Source organism: Echiichthys vipera (genome assembly GCF_963691815.1).
Source record: "Echiichthys vipera genome assembly, chromosome: 6".
NCBI classification, from domain to species: Eukaryota; Metazoa; Chordata; class Actinopteri; order Perciformes; family Trachinidae; genus Echiichthys; species Echiichthys vipera.
This window is the reverse complement of record NC_139831.1, coordinates 16,500,268-16,515,707: the sequence shown is the minus strand read 5'-3', so window position 1 is coordinate 16,515,707 and position 15,440 is coordinate 16,500,268. Positions and strand designations below refer to the sequence as shown.

At 41.0% G+C, this 15,440-nt stretch overlaps 4 protein-coding genes across 5 annotated transcripts in view; all 4 read left to right on the top strand.

Moving 5' to 3' along the window:
- LOC310948250 (protocadherin alpha-C2-like) overlaps positions 1-15,440 on the top strand; it is a gene marked incomplete at its 5' end in the record, with an annotated part of 169,067 nt that overhangs the window by 59,398 nt on the left and 94,229 nt on the right. The gene's annotated exons all lie outside the window — the stretch shown is intronic.
- Positions 228-2,666, top strand: LOC310947896 (protocadherin alpha-8-like; the record flags this gene model as incomplete). Its single annotated transcript, XM_083914868.1, has 1 exon — positions 228-2,666. The coding sequence occupies one exon, from the start codon at positions 228-230 to the stop codon at positions 2,664-2,666; it is 2,439 nt and encodes an 812-aa protein (XP_083770994.1).
- LOC310947894 (protocadherin alpha-3-like) lies at positions 3,976-6,458 on the top strand (the record flags this gene model as incomplete). The annotated part of the gene is made up of 2 exons (XM_083914866.1): positions 3,976-6,350; positions 6,452-6,458. The coding sequence occupies 2 exons, from the start codon at positions 3,976-3,978 to the stop codon at positions 6,456-6,458; spliced, it is 2,382 nt and encodes a 793-aa protein (XP_083770992.1).
- Positions 6,634-9,234, top strand: LOC310947893 (protocadherin alpha-8-like; the record flags this gene model as incomplete). Its single annotated transcript, XM_083914865.1, has 2 exons — positions 6,634-6,688; positions 6,953-9,234. 2 exons carry the CDS (start codon positions 6,634-6,636, stop codon positions 9,232-9,234), a joined length of 2,337 nt encoding a protein of 778 aa, XP_083770991.1.

The following is a 15,440-nucleotide window of genomic DNA, read 5'->3' as shown; positions in this document are numbered from 1 at the left end:
ATAACGGCTTAAACCTGTCGTCACTGCCTTTTGGTTACACCTCTTTGTAGCCCTCTCAGTTCGACACTGCGATATTCACTTGTCGGCTTGGTGCTGTCTACGTTTTACTCCGTGCTTTTGACATTTTTTAATAGAGTGGACATATACATGCCCGGATGAGTTGGATCGATTTCTTACAACACGGTTATTAATCCCGTGAGGAAGTCATACTAGTTTTGCTTTTAATCATGGAACAAAGAGGATGCGAGGAAAGGAGGGCGAGAAGCAAGTGGGTCGGCTGTGTGGTTGCTGTGCTTTTGTGGAGCGCTGTCTCGGCGCAATTAAGATATTCCATCTCTGAGGAGGTTAACGAAGGAACTGTGGTTGGAAATATAGCAAAAGATCTGGGATTGGATAAAAGCACGCTGAAAGACAGGAAGTATCGGATTGTTTCTAGTGCTGCGGAACCTCTTTTCCATGTAAATCAGAATGATGGCATCCTCTACGTCAGCCGTAAGATTGACAGGGAAGAGGTGTGCGAACGAAGCAGTGCGTGTTTGATAAATCTGAAAACTGTGCTGGAAAACCCACTGGAGGTCCATTATGTCGTTGTGGAAGTCCGAGATATAAATGACCATTCTCCCAGTTTCACGGAGAATGAGAAAACGTTGGAGATTTCAGAGTCTGTGCTACCTGGAGTGCGTATTCCGTTAAAAGCAGCACGTGATCTAGACGGTGGCCCTTTCTCCGTGCAGCAGTATAAACTCAGCCCTAATGATCACTTCCGTTTGGAAGTTAAAGATAAAGGAGAAGACGGTAAAATACCAATATTGGTTGTTCAAAAACCTTTAGACAGAGAAACTGCAGGAAGCCACTCGTTAGTACTGACCGCACTGGATGGAGGGAAACCTCCGAAATCTGGTGAAATGAATATTCTAGTCAATGTTTTAGATATCAATGATAACGCACCTGTTTTCTCTAAAGATGTTTATTCTGTGATGCTGGATGAAAATTCTCCAGTGGGTACAACAGTCACACAAGTGAATGCAACTGATTTAGATGAAGGACCAAACGGAGATGTAGTTTATTCATTCAGCAACATTGTGAGTCATAGATTATTTAAACTTTTTTGTATCGACTCATCAACAGGTGAGATAATTGTGAAAGGTTTGATAGACTATGAGCAGAAAGACAAATATGAAATTGAAATTCAAGCATCAGATAAAGGTATTGCTCCTCTCGCGACACAAAAAAGCGTCATTATCAAGATAGTTGACGTTAATGATAATGCACCTGAGATTGAAGTTACCTCATTTTCAAACTCAATCCCTGAAGATTCAAGACCTGGAACTACAGTTGCTCTCATCAGTGTAAATGACTTGGACTCTGGTCTCAATGGAAACGTTATTTGTGCTGTAAACGAGGATGCTCACTTCGCTTTAACGCCATCTTCACAAGAAAAAATGTATTCTTTAGTGACCAAATCCCCTCTGGATAGAGAGAAAAAATCACAATATATGATAACAGTAGTTGCAAAAGACGCTGGTCAACCTTCATTATCATCTGAAAAGACAATTAGTGTTGTGGTGTCAGATGTGAATGACAACAGTCCAGAGTTTTCACTGAGTCCATATACTTTCTATATCACAGAGGGGAATGATCCAGGAGCCTCTGTGTTTTCAGTTAAAGCTTTTGATCGTGATGAGAACGACAATGCACTTATATCCTATCATCTTCTCAGAGACCTGAGCAGGGATAACAAATTGACCTCATTTTTAAACATAAACTCTGAAACTGGAGATATTTTGGCGCTAAAAAGTTTTGACTTTGAAACACTGAAAACTTTCCAGTTCCAAGTTGTCGCCACAGATTCTGGAACTCCGTCACTAAGCAACAACGTCACAGTAAACGTGTTCATTCTGGATCAGAACGACAACGCTCCAGTCATCCTGTATCCAGTCAGCTCTAACGGTTCTGCTGAAGGTGTGGAGGAGGTTCCCCGCAATGTGAACGCAGGACACTTGGTGACTAAAGTCAGAGCCTATGACGCTGATATAGGATATAACGGCTGGTTACTGTTTTCACTGCAGGAAGTTACTGACCACAGTCTCTTTGGTTTGGACCGCTATACAGGACAGATCAGAACACTTCGCTCATTCACAGAGACAGACGAGGCTGAGCATAAACTGCTCATACTGGTGAAAGACAACGGGAACGTGTCACTGTCAGCAACAGCTACTGTCATTGTCAAAGTTGTGGAGCCCAAAGAGGCTTTTGCTGCTTCTGATGTCAAAAGTGCAACTAAAGTTGACGAGGAGGACAATGTGACTTTTTATCTGATGATAACTTTGGGATCAGTTTCTGTACTTTTTCTCATCAGCATCATCGTGCTGATTGCAATGCAGTGCTCCAAATCCACAGAGTATACTTCTAAATATCTACAAGAGCCTAATTATGATGGGACACTGTGCCACAGCATCCAGTACAGATCTGGAGACAAACGCTACATGTTAGTTGGACCCAGGATGAGTATAGGATCTACTATAGTCCCGGGCAGCCATGCGAACACACTAGTGCTCCCTGACAGGAGACGGCCATCTGGAGAGGTAAGATCAAATAATACTAACAATATTACAACTTCCTGTCCTTTCATGTTCTTTTCATGTAGTGATTTCATGGCAATCTGAGTACATACATTTAAACAAATTAACGTCAATTAACATTGGGCCACAATCACCAATATCTTCCAAATATTTTATTAAATTTGTTCTAAGTCCTAAGAAAACTCAACGTCGCAGTCATGGCGTGTTCTCAAACTGCTGAATTGTTGGTATCTCTGTTCTTATAATGAGGACTCGCATTTCCTCGTAAATTTAATGCGCTTGCTGGATTATTCTTATTAGCCTATAGGTAAACGCCCTGCCAATCAGCATAAAAGAAAGTGATACCGCAGAGTTGTTGCAAACAGCCACCCACATAAATGTAAGAGAAAGTTGAGACAACTAAGTCAAGAATGCCCAAACGAAAGCCTACAGTAGAGAACCGGACACCGAATGTGAATCCATCAATAAATTAAAGAAGTCCAACAACAATCATAAAAAACAAAACAAAAGACAGAACTAATTCGGGTAGTGTTGATTTATTTTAAAATACCATACTGCTTTGTGTAATAATGAAAACAAATATTTAACATTTTTAGGACTACTGAAGAACTACAGTAACCTTTTGTTTTACACAAAACATGGCAACAGTCAAATGTGCATAAGAGTGCTCTTGAGTGTGCGAAGATTTTGTTCTTACCTGGGAACAAATCCTACATAAGAAAACATTGGACATATTAGAAGAATCATCCTGAAAACTGCTTGAGTGAGACTTGAGAAGACATTTATTCTTAAGATCGTGCCTAGGTAATATCGTGCCCCACGTGTTTGCATACACACACGGCTGTCATCTTGTTGTTGGTATAGTGATGGATGTACAGTAAATATGTCAATTCAGTTTAAATGACCTTCAAGTCATCTATGCTGACGCCTTTGAGTGCAGTCGGAAGTGCCGCTGTCCGTGGTGCTGAACTTGTTTTTTTGTTGTTGTTTTTTAACGATCTGACTGTGACTCCACTCCACTGCTAAACAGGGAAAATACTGTTCATGCAAATCTTTCTTAATTTATTAACAGGGTGTTTGTCTCGTATGCCAGGTGTTGACGTTTGTTGTGTGAACTTTTGGTTGTATTATATTTTTGGCAGAAGGGCGTTGCAATAATGTTCGGGAACGCATGGTATCGCTATAATGGCAAATAGTGTGCCTGGAGTTTTTCGTCATCACCATTAGGTCCAGTCCTGTCTTTCGGCATTACGTCTGAAGGGCTTGAACACAAAACCAGCTCTGTACAATTCCCAGCACTGCCTTGGCGACGGAACGCAGTTTGCAAAGGAATAGGGCTGATTATGATTTCTGACCATACAACTAAAGATCCCGGATTTTTTTTCTGTTCATAATGGAACAAAGCGGACGCCTGGTGTGGAGAGAGCGGTGGAGATGTTATGCCTACGTGGTGGCTTTGGTAATGTTTTGGTGTGAAGCCTCAGCTCAGATCAGATATTCCATCTCCGAAGAGGTAAAAGAAGGTAGTGTTGTTGGAAATATTGCGAAAGATTTGGGAATTGATAAGGCTACGCTGAAAGATAGAGATTATCGCATCGTTGGCAGTTCAACGGAACCCCTTTTCCGCTTGAATAAGGACGACGGTATCCTGTATGTCAGCAGGAAGGTGGACAGGGAAGAGATCTGTGAACGGAGCAACGCGTGTATAATCAACCTTAAAACCGTGCTAGACAATCCTCTGGAAATACATTACGTGGCCATAGAGGTGCTGGATATAAACGACCACTCCCCCGTCTTTCCAGAGAAAGAGAAGCGACTGGAAATATTTGAATCGACATTACCTGGAGCACGCTTTCAGCTCCAACCTGCACGCGACCCCGACGGTGGCCAGTTTACTGTTCAGCAGTACAAACTCAGCCACAATGACCACTTTCGTTTGGAAGTCAAGGAGAGGGGCGAAGACCGTAAGATGCCCTTTCTGATTTTACAGAAGCAGTTAGACAGAGAGGCTGTGAGAGTACACAAGCTTCTGCTTACAGCTATTGATGGTGGGAGGCCGGCGAGGTCTGGAACAATAGAAATAGTAATTCAGGTGCTCGATGTTAATGACAATTCACCTGTTTTTACAAAAGATGTGTATTCTGCTATTTTAAATGAAAATGTACTCCCTGGTACGTTAGTTATTCGGGTTAATGCGACTGATTTGGATGAGGGTGCAAACGGCGAAATTGCTTACTCTTTTGGTAAAGAAGTGGATTTACATTTGCAAAAACTATTTAGCATAGACCCAAGGACTGGAGAGATTAAAGTGACCGGTGTAATTGATTTTGAAGAAAATGAAAGTTATGAAATTGATATACAAGCTTCAGATAAGGGTACTGTCCCACTTTCCGCCGACAAAACTGTGATAATAAAGGTGATCGACCTTAACGATAATCCTCCAGAGATTGAAGTTACATCTTTCTCCAAATCAGTTCCAGAGGACTCTAGAATTGGAACAACTGTAGCTTTGATCAGTGTCAGTGATTTGGATTCAGGCCCCAATGGGAAAGTTTCCTGCTTCATACGCGAGGACGTTCCGTTCACAATATCTCCGTCAATGCAAGATAATATGTATGCAATAGTGACCAAATCACAACTAGACAGAGAAGAAACGTCTTTTTATGAACTAACAGTTGTTGCAAAGGACACTGGTGAGCCACCACTGTCATCTGAAAAGACCATAAGTGTGGTTGTATCAGATGTAAACGACAACAGACCACAGTTTTCACTGAACCCATATACGTTCTATATTAGTGAAAATAATGACCTTGTAGCACCAGTATTTTCAGTAAGGGCATCTGACTTTGATGATAGTGATAATGCGCATATTTCATATCACATTCCGAGGGACAGCAGCGGAGATCATTTTGGTCTGTTTTTAAATATCAACTCTGAAACTGGAGATATTTTGGCGCTAAAAAGTTTTGACTTTGAAACATTGAAAACTTTCCAGTTCCAAGTTGTCGCCACAGATTCTGGAACTCCGTCACTAAGCAACAACGTCACAGTGAACGTGTTCATTCTGGATCAGAACGACAACGCTCCAGTCATCCTGTATCCAGTCAGCTCTAACGGTTCTGCTGAAGGTGTGGAGGAGGTTCCCCGCAATGTGAACGAAGGACACTTGGTGACTAAAGTCAGAGCCTATGACGCTGATATAGGATATAACGGCTGGTTACTGTTTTCACTGCAGGAAGTTACTGACCACAGTCTCTTTGGTTTGGACCGCTATACAGGACAGATCAGAACACTTCGCTCATTCACAGAGACAGACGAGGCTGAGCATAAACTGCTCATACTGGTGAAAGACAATGGGAACGTGTCACTGTCAGCAACAGCTACTGTCATTGTCAAAGTTGTGGAGCCCAAAGAGGCTTTTGCTGCTTCTGATGTCAAAAGTGCAACTAAAGTTGACGAGGAGGACAATGTGACTTTTTATCTGATGATAACTTTGGGATCAGTTTCTGTACTTTTTCTCATCAGCATCATCGTGCTGATTGCAATGCAGTGCTCCAAATCCACAGACTATACTTCTAAATATCTACAAGAGCCTAATTATGATGGGACACTGTGTCACAGCATCCAGTACAGATCTGGAGACAAACGGTACATGTTAGTTGGACCCAGGATGAGTATAGGATCTACTATAGTCCCGGGCAGCCATGCGAACACTCTAGTGCTCCCTGACAGGAGGAGACCATCTGGAGAGGTAAGAAAATGGCTCTGGTATGGATTTACGGAAGTACTTATTAATATTTATTTTTAATTAATTCGTTTATGTATTTTCATTGTTATTATTCGTTATAGGTTCATATGTTGCAATATAGGTGGTAATCTATATGAACTATGACGTGTTGTAATGCTATTTATTCTGAAATGGTATGGCGCTAACTTTTTTCCTTTTATGATTGCATCCTCAGCATGCAGCGGGAATATTTAACCCTGAAAATGTCCCATAATAAGACGATGTTATAATTGAAAGTGTGTCTGCATTGTAAAGTCAGCTCGCATGGTGTCACTGCTTGTGGAAGTGAACGACTCTCGGTTGACCATCCTCTACGTCAGTAGTTTTGCGCTATTTAGCGAGGGTGCACTTGTGCTTTAGGGCGATGGCTGCAACTATTTGACTCGTTCACCAACATTTTTTTGGAATATCTGGAGGTTGCTTTTTTGTTCAAGATGTGTGTTCCCGTGTAGACTTACGTTTTAATGTCTGACCTTCGTTTTGTTTTTTGAATCCAATATGGCACAACGAGGATGCAGAGCGTGGTTGGAGCGCCTGGTCGCTCTCATTGTTTGTGTGAATCTTACTTTTGATTTGACTTCAGCGCAGCTTCGATATTCTATCCCCGAAGAGCTGACGGCGGGTGCTGTTGTTGGGAACATCGCGAAAGATTTGGGTTTGGATATCAGTGCTTTGAATGCTAGAGGATTTCGCATTGTTTCCGGATCGACCGAACCCCTATTTCAACTGAACAACGGCATCTTACATGTTTACCGCAAAATTGACAGAGAAGAAGTGTGCGAACGGATCAGTAACTGCATTATCAATATAAAGACTGTGCTGGAGAATCCTTTAGAGGTGCATTACGTCGCCATTGAGGTTTTGGATGTAAACGATCACTCTCCCACCTTCTATGAAAACGAGACGCTGTTAGAGATATCCGAATCTGCTTTACCTGGGGCACGATTTCAACTACAAGGCGCCCATGATCCAGACAGTGACATGTTTTCTATTCAATTGTATAAGCTCAGTCAAAATGACCATTTCCGCCTGGAGGTTAAAGATAGAGGAGAAGATGGGAAAATTCCTGTTTTGTATTTGCATAAACCGCTGGACAAAGAAACTGCAAGAAGTCATAGATTACTACTGACAGCCGTTGATGGGGGAAAGCCTGCTAGGTCAGGAAATATGAGAATTAGAGTTGATGTTTTAGATGTAAACGACAATATGCCAGTTTTTTCCAAGGACTCATATACTGCTGTGCTGAATGAAAATTCAGCTGTAGGTACAACTATCATACAAGTAAATGCCACTGATTTAGATGATGGTTTGAATGGGGAGGTGGTTTACTCGTTTGGCAAAAATGTAAATAATAAATTACGTAAGCTGTTTGAAGTTGACACTAATACTGGTGAAATTATTGTTAGAGGACTGATAGATTTTGAAGCAAAAGACAGGTATGAAATTGACATTAAAGCTTCTGATAAAGGGACAGTCCCCCTAGCAACAGAAAAAAGTGTTATAATAAATATTGTGGATCTGAATGACAACTCACCTGAGATTGAGGTGACATCCTTTTCAAGTGCAATTCCTGAGGACTCCAAACCTGGAACAACAGTTGCATTGATAAGTGTGAATGATAATGATTCAGGTTTAAATGGAAAAATAATCTGTTATATCAGTGAGGATGTACCGTTTGCATTAACACCATCTTTACAAGACAATATGTACTCTATAGTCACCAAATCTCTGCTGGATAGAGAGCATCAGTCCAAGTATGATGTAACAATAATTGCTAAAGATGCTGGTGACAAACCTTTGTCATCTCATAGGACAATAATTGTGACGGTTTCAGATGTGAATGATAACAGTCCAAAGTTTTCAACAAACCCATATATGTTCTATGTTATTGAGAACAATGTTGCAGGAGCCTCTTTATTTTCAGTGAGTGCGTATGATTGTGATGAGGCTGAAAATGCTCTCATATCATATAACATTGTGAGAAATGGAGATGAACATAAATCATTTGCAACATTTCTCAACATAAACTCTGAAACTGGAGATATTTTGGCGCTAAAAAGTTTTGACTTTGAAACACTGAAAACTTTCCAGTTCCAAGTTGTTGCCACAGATTCTGGAACTCCGTCACTAAGCAACAACGTCACAGTGAACGTGTTCATTCTGGATCAGAACGACAACGCTCCAGTCATCCTGTATCCAGTCAGCTCTAACGGTTCTGCTGAAGGTGTGGAGGAGGTTCCCCGCAATGTGAACGCAGGACACTTGGTGACTAAAGTCAGAGCATATGACGCTGATATAGGATATAACGGCTGGTTACTGTTTTCACTGCAGGAAGTTACTGACCACAGTCTCTTTGGTTTGGACCGCTATACAGGACAGATCAGAACACTTCGCTCATTCACAGAGACAGACGAGGCTGAGCATAAACTGCTCATACTGGTGAAAGACAACGGGAACGTGTCACTGTCAGCAACAGCTACTGTCATTGTCAAAGTTGTGGAGCCCAAAGAGGCTTTTGCTGCTTCTGATGTCAAAAGTGCAACTAAGGTCGACGAGGAGGACAATGTGACTTTTTATCTGATGATAACTTTGGGATCAGTTTCTGTACTTTTTCTCATCAGTATCATCGTGCTGATTGCAATGCAGTGCTCCAAATCCACAGACTATACTTCTAAATATCTACAAGAGCCTAATTATGATGGGACACTGTGTCACAGCATCCAGTACAGATCTGGAGACAAACGCTACATGTTAGTTGGACCCAGAATGAGTATAGGATCTACTATAGTCCCGGGCAGCCATGCGAACACACTAGTGCTCCCTGACAGGAGGAGACCATCTGGAGAGGTAAGAAAGATCACTTAATATCAAGGCAGATTTGGTATGAATGCTGGCGATAAATGAGACACATATTCTAATGATTTAAGTGTGCCAAAAGTACTGAATCACAGCACCTATTCAGAATAGCTGGCTAGAAATGAACCACAGACATAAACTGCATCACTGAGGGAAATAATGTTGTTTGTCATTGAGACTCCAGAGTTAAGTTGTTGCTTCACAGGGAGTTGTTAGTTTGTTTTCATAGAGCCCGGACTGCAGTTAGTATGCTGCACTTGTGCCTTAATTCTGTGTTGGCCATGTTCTTGTAGATTATTTTTTTGGCAGTTTTTTCAAGCCTTTGTTATACAGGACGGACAGGAAATTGAGTGAGAGAGAGGGGGAGACATGCAGCAAAGGTCGGAGTCGAACCCGCAGCCGCTGCCCTGAGGACCTGAATCCTCTTTACATTACAGGTGACTGCCCTACCCATTGTGCCTTGGCCATGTACTTTTAAATTAGTTTAAAATGCAAATCATCCCAGGAAATTATACAGCCACATGGAATGTATTGACTTTCTGTGGGCTATGTAGGATGTGGATTGTTGTGAAATATCGATCAAAGTACTTCTCAAGATAAGGAGATGCTTCTGTAATTTGCAAAGCAACCTTTCCCATGACACTGAAGACACAGCTGCTTTCTATAAAGAGAACATCTCCAAAGCAAAGTCTTTCCTTTTTTTTCTTAAGAAAATTAATGCATTAAAATTGTTATATTGTGTCGTTAGTATTTCATCACGTGTGCACTGAGCAACTTTGACTATCAGTAATTCAAGCTAATGTGTCTATTTCAGGCCATGTGTATTTGTGTCATAGTAGCTCATACACTGGCTGTGAAATATAATAATGGCATAATTTGATCTGAGTGTGGTGAAACCTTGTGAAATAGGGAAAGGTTTGGATTCGGTTTAGAAAGTGAAGGGTTTTTTATTGCAGTAACCACTGGTCTTTTGTGTTTGTGTAACCTTAAAACATCAGAAATCTCATTACAAAGCAATATACTGTTTATATAGGACAGTTAGTTCCCACAACTAGTGTTGAACCTTTTCATGGCATCTGATCCTCCATGTCAGACATAATGTTCTTTCAGTATCCATATAATGTAGTCATAAAACAAAGGCATGTTTCTATTTATCTGAAGATTCCAGAAAGTATGGTCAGTGTATTTTACACGCTTGTGCACATATTTTATGTTTTTTTGTTTTATGTGTCTATCTATTAGGGTTGTCATGCGTGTATAAAGGGAGTGACTGACTGGCTAACATAGCTACTTGAGGTCTGTGCTCGCTGATGTAGCTGAGATGGTTCAATGGTCCATGAATGACTGCAGCTACGATAGAGAGAGGGGGGAAAGGGAGTCTGCAGCTGGTGTGCAGTGAATCACAATGTACAGCCAGTCAGGTGGGGCTGGGACACTTAGCTTCAGCAGGGATCTTCATTCATTACAGGACTGCTTAGCAGAAGCGATATATTTTCATTATTTTTCATTTGATTGGATTGTTGTATTCCAGACTTGAACAATACCAGACAGTGATGTAAAAGAGTGTACACAGTTGACATACAGTATATACACCACACACACTAGCTTCTGTGCAGATGATCCCTTTTGACTGACTAAAAAATAGGTCATATTTTATCACATGTGTGTAGGTCTACTTGCTCAGCTTCTGGGCTGATTCTCTGTCGAACACTGTGTGTTGCCCATAGCAACACATGAGGAGATCCACCTCTCTGAGTCTACTGGTTTCCACAGACTAGCACACGCTCAGCGGTCTTAGCAACAGCAGCGGAAGAGGATGAAGGTGGGAGGGAGGGATAGAGAGAGCAGTAGAGAAGGGGGGAGGGGAAGTGGCTTTGTATGGCTCATTTATAGACATCTCACAATATTTAATGAAAATGGATTCATTTAGATAGAAACACATGGATTATATCAGTGAAATCTCCGTTGTAAATCAGGCAACAGATGGTGCAGATATCGAAGCAATAGTGAAGGTGGGACTGGCTGAGCTTATAATTAGATATTTTATACTATGGATAATCTTTGCTCTCAAACAACTGGGTCAACCTTAGACTTCCTACCTAGAAAATGACTGTCAAAAACACACATCTGTAAATGTCCTTTAATTTGTCTTTTTTGAAAGCTGGTGGGATATTTTTGACCCACTAAGCAGCATGTGAAATAAAACAGTAAGCCAGAGTGGAATATGAATGCAGGAAGGGAACAGTTCAGATTCAGAGAAGCAGCTCAGCTTCATGACTTTCTGTGCGCCTACTCTGTCCAGTTTCATTCAGTGCTCTACTAGACAGCATAGCTGCCTCTCTCTGTACATATTTTATGAGTGTATGTTTGTCTGTGAGGCATGATGTGTTTTGCATTACAGCAGCAGTGCTAAGCTGACAGCAGATGCCCAGAGAAGATTTATTGATGTGATTAAAAATTAGTGCTTCTCATTAAACCTAAAAAGTGCAGGGTGATGTCGGGGATCACATTGGTTGTCTCTGGTTACACTGAGACAAAGAGTTGTCCCTTAGTGAATGGTATATCACTGCACTTTTGTTCCTGATGGTGGAATGTAAGAAGTATGACAAGAAAATGATTGTTTCTTTGTTTATGATTGTTTTTCTATGTCTAAGTCACTCGTGTCTCATGGATAGGGCAGTGAAGACATCTGGACTCTGTTAGTAAGGGGCCCAAGTTAACAGAGGGCCACAGGCTCTGTCAGAAGGATAGTAATTCGATGTTGCTGGGATTTCTTCTTTGGGTGCCAGAAAAAACTTGCATAACCATCTTGACATCGGGAAATCATTTGTATGCTGTGTATGACCTATATATATATATATATATATATATATATATATATGTTGTGTGAAATTCAGTTCAGTGAGAATCTCAGTTTGTCTCCAGGTACTGTAATAAACTGCCTTAACAGAAGAAGAACTCTGCACCTCTCTCTGGGACGTCCTTGAAGTCACTATCAGTTTCTTTGCCATGGCATTTTTTGGAGAGAAAAACTGATTAGAGAGAAGGACTGGATGTATTCGTAGTAGAGTATGAGCTGTATTTAGAATACAGGCACTTGGGACATGCTTTTGTCTGAGGAATCAACACATTATATGTGCATATTTTTCATTCTGCATGCTCTCTTTCGCGGGGGTGTGTCTGCTTGCTCCAGTGGATTTGTGCTCTGCTTGGCTGGCTCAGGAGATATATGCAATTGTGTTTGCATGCTGAGTGTCTGCACAGCAAATAATTCACAGTGCCATGACCCTTGCGTTTTGTGTCTGTTGTCTTTGTTTAGTGAGTTAGAGCATGTTTTTCATTAAACCATATTCAGTGTCAGAGGGAGAGAGGGCAAGAGAACAAGCTGAATGTCAGAGAGGAGACACAGCTGTTACAGCAAGACTGTCTGTACTGTATGTACTACTGTATGTACTGTAATGTCAGCAGCTTGAGCAACTGTTTCTACATCTACCTCCCTTCCCCCTTTGTCCAGTGGTGTAGTGGAGGGTATAAACGGGTATACCCACCTCTTTTCCGGTGGTTTACAGTGTACCCACTTATTAGCCAAAATGCCATTTTATGTCAACCTTTCAAAATGTGTTTGTTCTGTTGTATTAGTTCATTTTCATCTCACTAAGATATAATTAATTGCACTACTACCTGTTCTATTCTGCCTCTGTGTTCTGTTTCATGCAGTGGCATGCTTTTCCTTTCTCCATTTTTGCAGCTTCTTTCTCTCTCCATCTCCTCACCATTTCTCTCCTCCTTCTTTACCCTCCATATTGATATCACTCTCAGTTTCCCCCCTCCCCCATCCCACTCTTGGCCTCCTTTTCCCGCTTTTATGTTTCTGTCCTTCGTTTTCTCTTTCATACGGCACCCTTTTATGTCTCTCTATCATTTTCTGTCTTTCTTTCTGTAGTCTATCTCCTCTTTCGTTGTGCCACATGATTTTTAGCTCTGTTGCTGAGCCTCATGCCTGTAGGGTTGTGGCCGTGGATGCTGCATGTGCTGTTGTGTGTCAGTAGGGCACATTCTCTCTTATTGCTACAGCTTTGTTGGAGGATGGCACGACTCACATTGAGGTCAGCAGCAGTGATGGTAATCTAATTTACACACACAGTCGGGTACAACGAAAACAGCGACTATCTTTATGTTCACACTTCACACATACGCTTGTGCTCACAAGATGCACACAGGCATCGCACATACTCACAAATGCCTAATCCACTTTATCGAAAGGCACTTAGAAGAAAAGGGCTGGATGGATAGAAGGAAAGCCATGCAGAGAACAAGAAAACAGAGCACATGGAGGGCATGCTCACTCGGTGATATAGAAAGACACATCCACTGTGAGACAATTATAACAATCAAAGCAATGTGCCAAAAATCTGATACTCTCCTTGACTGAAAATATTTCTCAGACTATCACAAGGACATGTATTTTTTTATTATTTCATACATGATTCGACAAACTTGTTTATAAACATACACATGTCTTCTTTCATCCCAGACTAAACATTCACCACAGAGATGAGACCGAGTACAGACAACAGGTCTCAAAAATGCAAGATTGACCAAACAACGTCACTATCACCATGTAACTGGGTGTGTAATTACACATATGATAAAGCTGTTTAATACTAGGATAACTATAGCTTCTGCATCCACCTACACATTGTCTTGCTCAGGATACTGTACATTACATTAAATATATATCTGTTCTAGTCAAGATGCTACTTTTTACTATTGTATCCCATCTGTGCCCTTCTCTCTACTGTTGTGCTTTGGCAAAAACTGTTCCTTTGCCTTTGTGTGAAACATATTTCTCTTCATTTCTATCTCTCCTCTAAACCTTGCTTTCCTTTGTTCCATGAGGTCAGTCATTCAAAGTCACTTAATAAACACTTGGACTCTATGATCACTGAGATAAGCCCTCCCACCACTTCACTATTCGATTATGGTCCTTTCCATCTTATCTCTGTCGCAGTTTCCAATCAGCAAAAACAAAACAAAAAGAAACCCACAAGCATTCAATCAGATCAACAAGCACCGTGCATGATTTCAATCTTTACTAAAGCCGAACTGTGGAGGCAGGAAATTAGACATGTATATAATGTTCATATGTAACATTTCACCCCCTCTGCACTATATTTAAAAAGAGATCTGGTGAACTTAGAGCATCTTAAGCCTGCCACTGACACCTGCTCTGGCATAGCACACACAGCACTGAGTTAGGTCTGGCATTGTAACAATATCCGCAGCATGATACTTGAACAACAGTAAATAGATCTGTCTTTCTGGAAAAATATTTCTCCAGTTTGTCCTTTGTTTCTGACATCTATTAATATAGCATTACCGTAGGTTAGTGCTAGTAAGCATTTCTGTTTCTGTGTCACTGAGTATTGATTTTTATCAACAGTCAGTTGACACAGTTGAGTGCAGAGTCATTTTCAGTGTGAATGAAGGAAGGGAGATGGTATATTAAGTTTGGCTGTTGACTATTATATTGGCATTGTGTTGATTAGCAGGTGAATAAATACCTGCTGTTATAGTTTCTCATTAATTGTTCCACATAAACCACATGCTGTCCAGATGCTACTGAACAGTTTGTTATTCCAGGCTGATACTAGATGTACTGTCCCTGTTTGTGTGTGTGTGTGTGTGTGTGTGTGTGTGTGTGTGTGTGTGTGTGTGTGTGTGTGTGTGTGTGTGTGTGTGTGCTAGTGTGTGCTTGTGTGTGCTTGTGTGTGTTTGTGTGTGTGTGTGTGTGTGTGTGTGTGTGTGTGTGTGTGTGTGTGTGTGTGTGTCAGCTTTTCCTGTTTGCAGACCATTCAGGTGATTTGGTATTGGAGAATCAGGAGGATGTTATTGTGAATGTCAGCAAGCACAGGAACTGCTGCAGTGCTGCGTAAAGAGCGTATGGTCAATAAGCGTTTCTTACATCTTTGTGTAGTTCTGTGCTTTGAACATGGAGTGGCAGAGAAAGGTTGGACAAAGTTAACATTTTCTTCTCTATATCAAGTTAGACTAACTATTTCTGAGAATATTATTTTTTATTTTGTGACTAGAACTTTAAGTCTGATATATCAAAGTTTAAAATCCTGCACTTTTACGTGAAATGACACCAGCTTTATTCTATAATGTGTGAAACTGGGATTCCAACTGTACACAAAACAATATTTTTCTCTAAT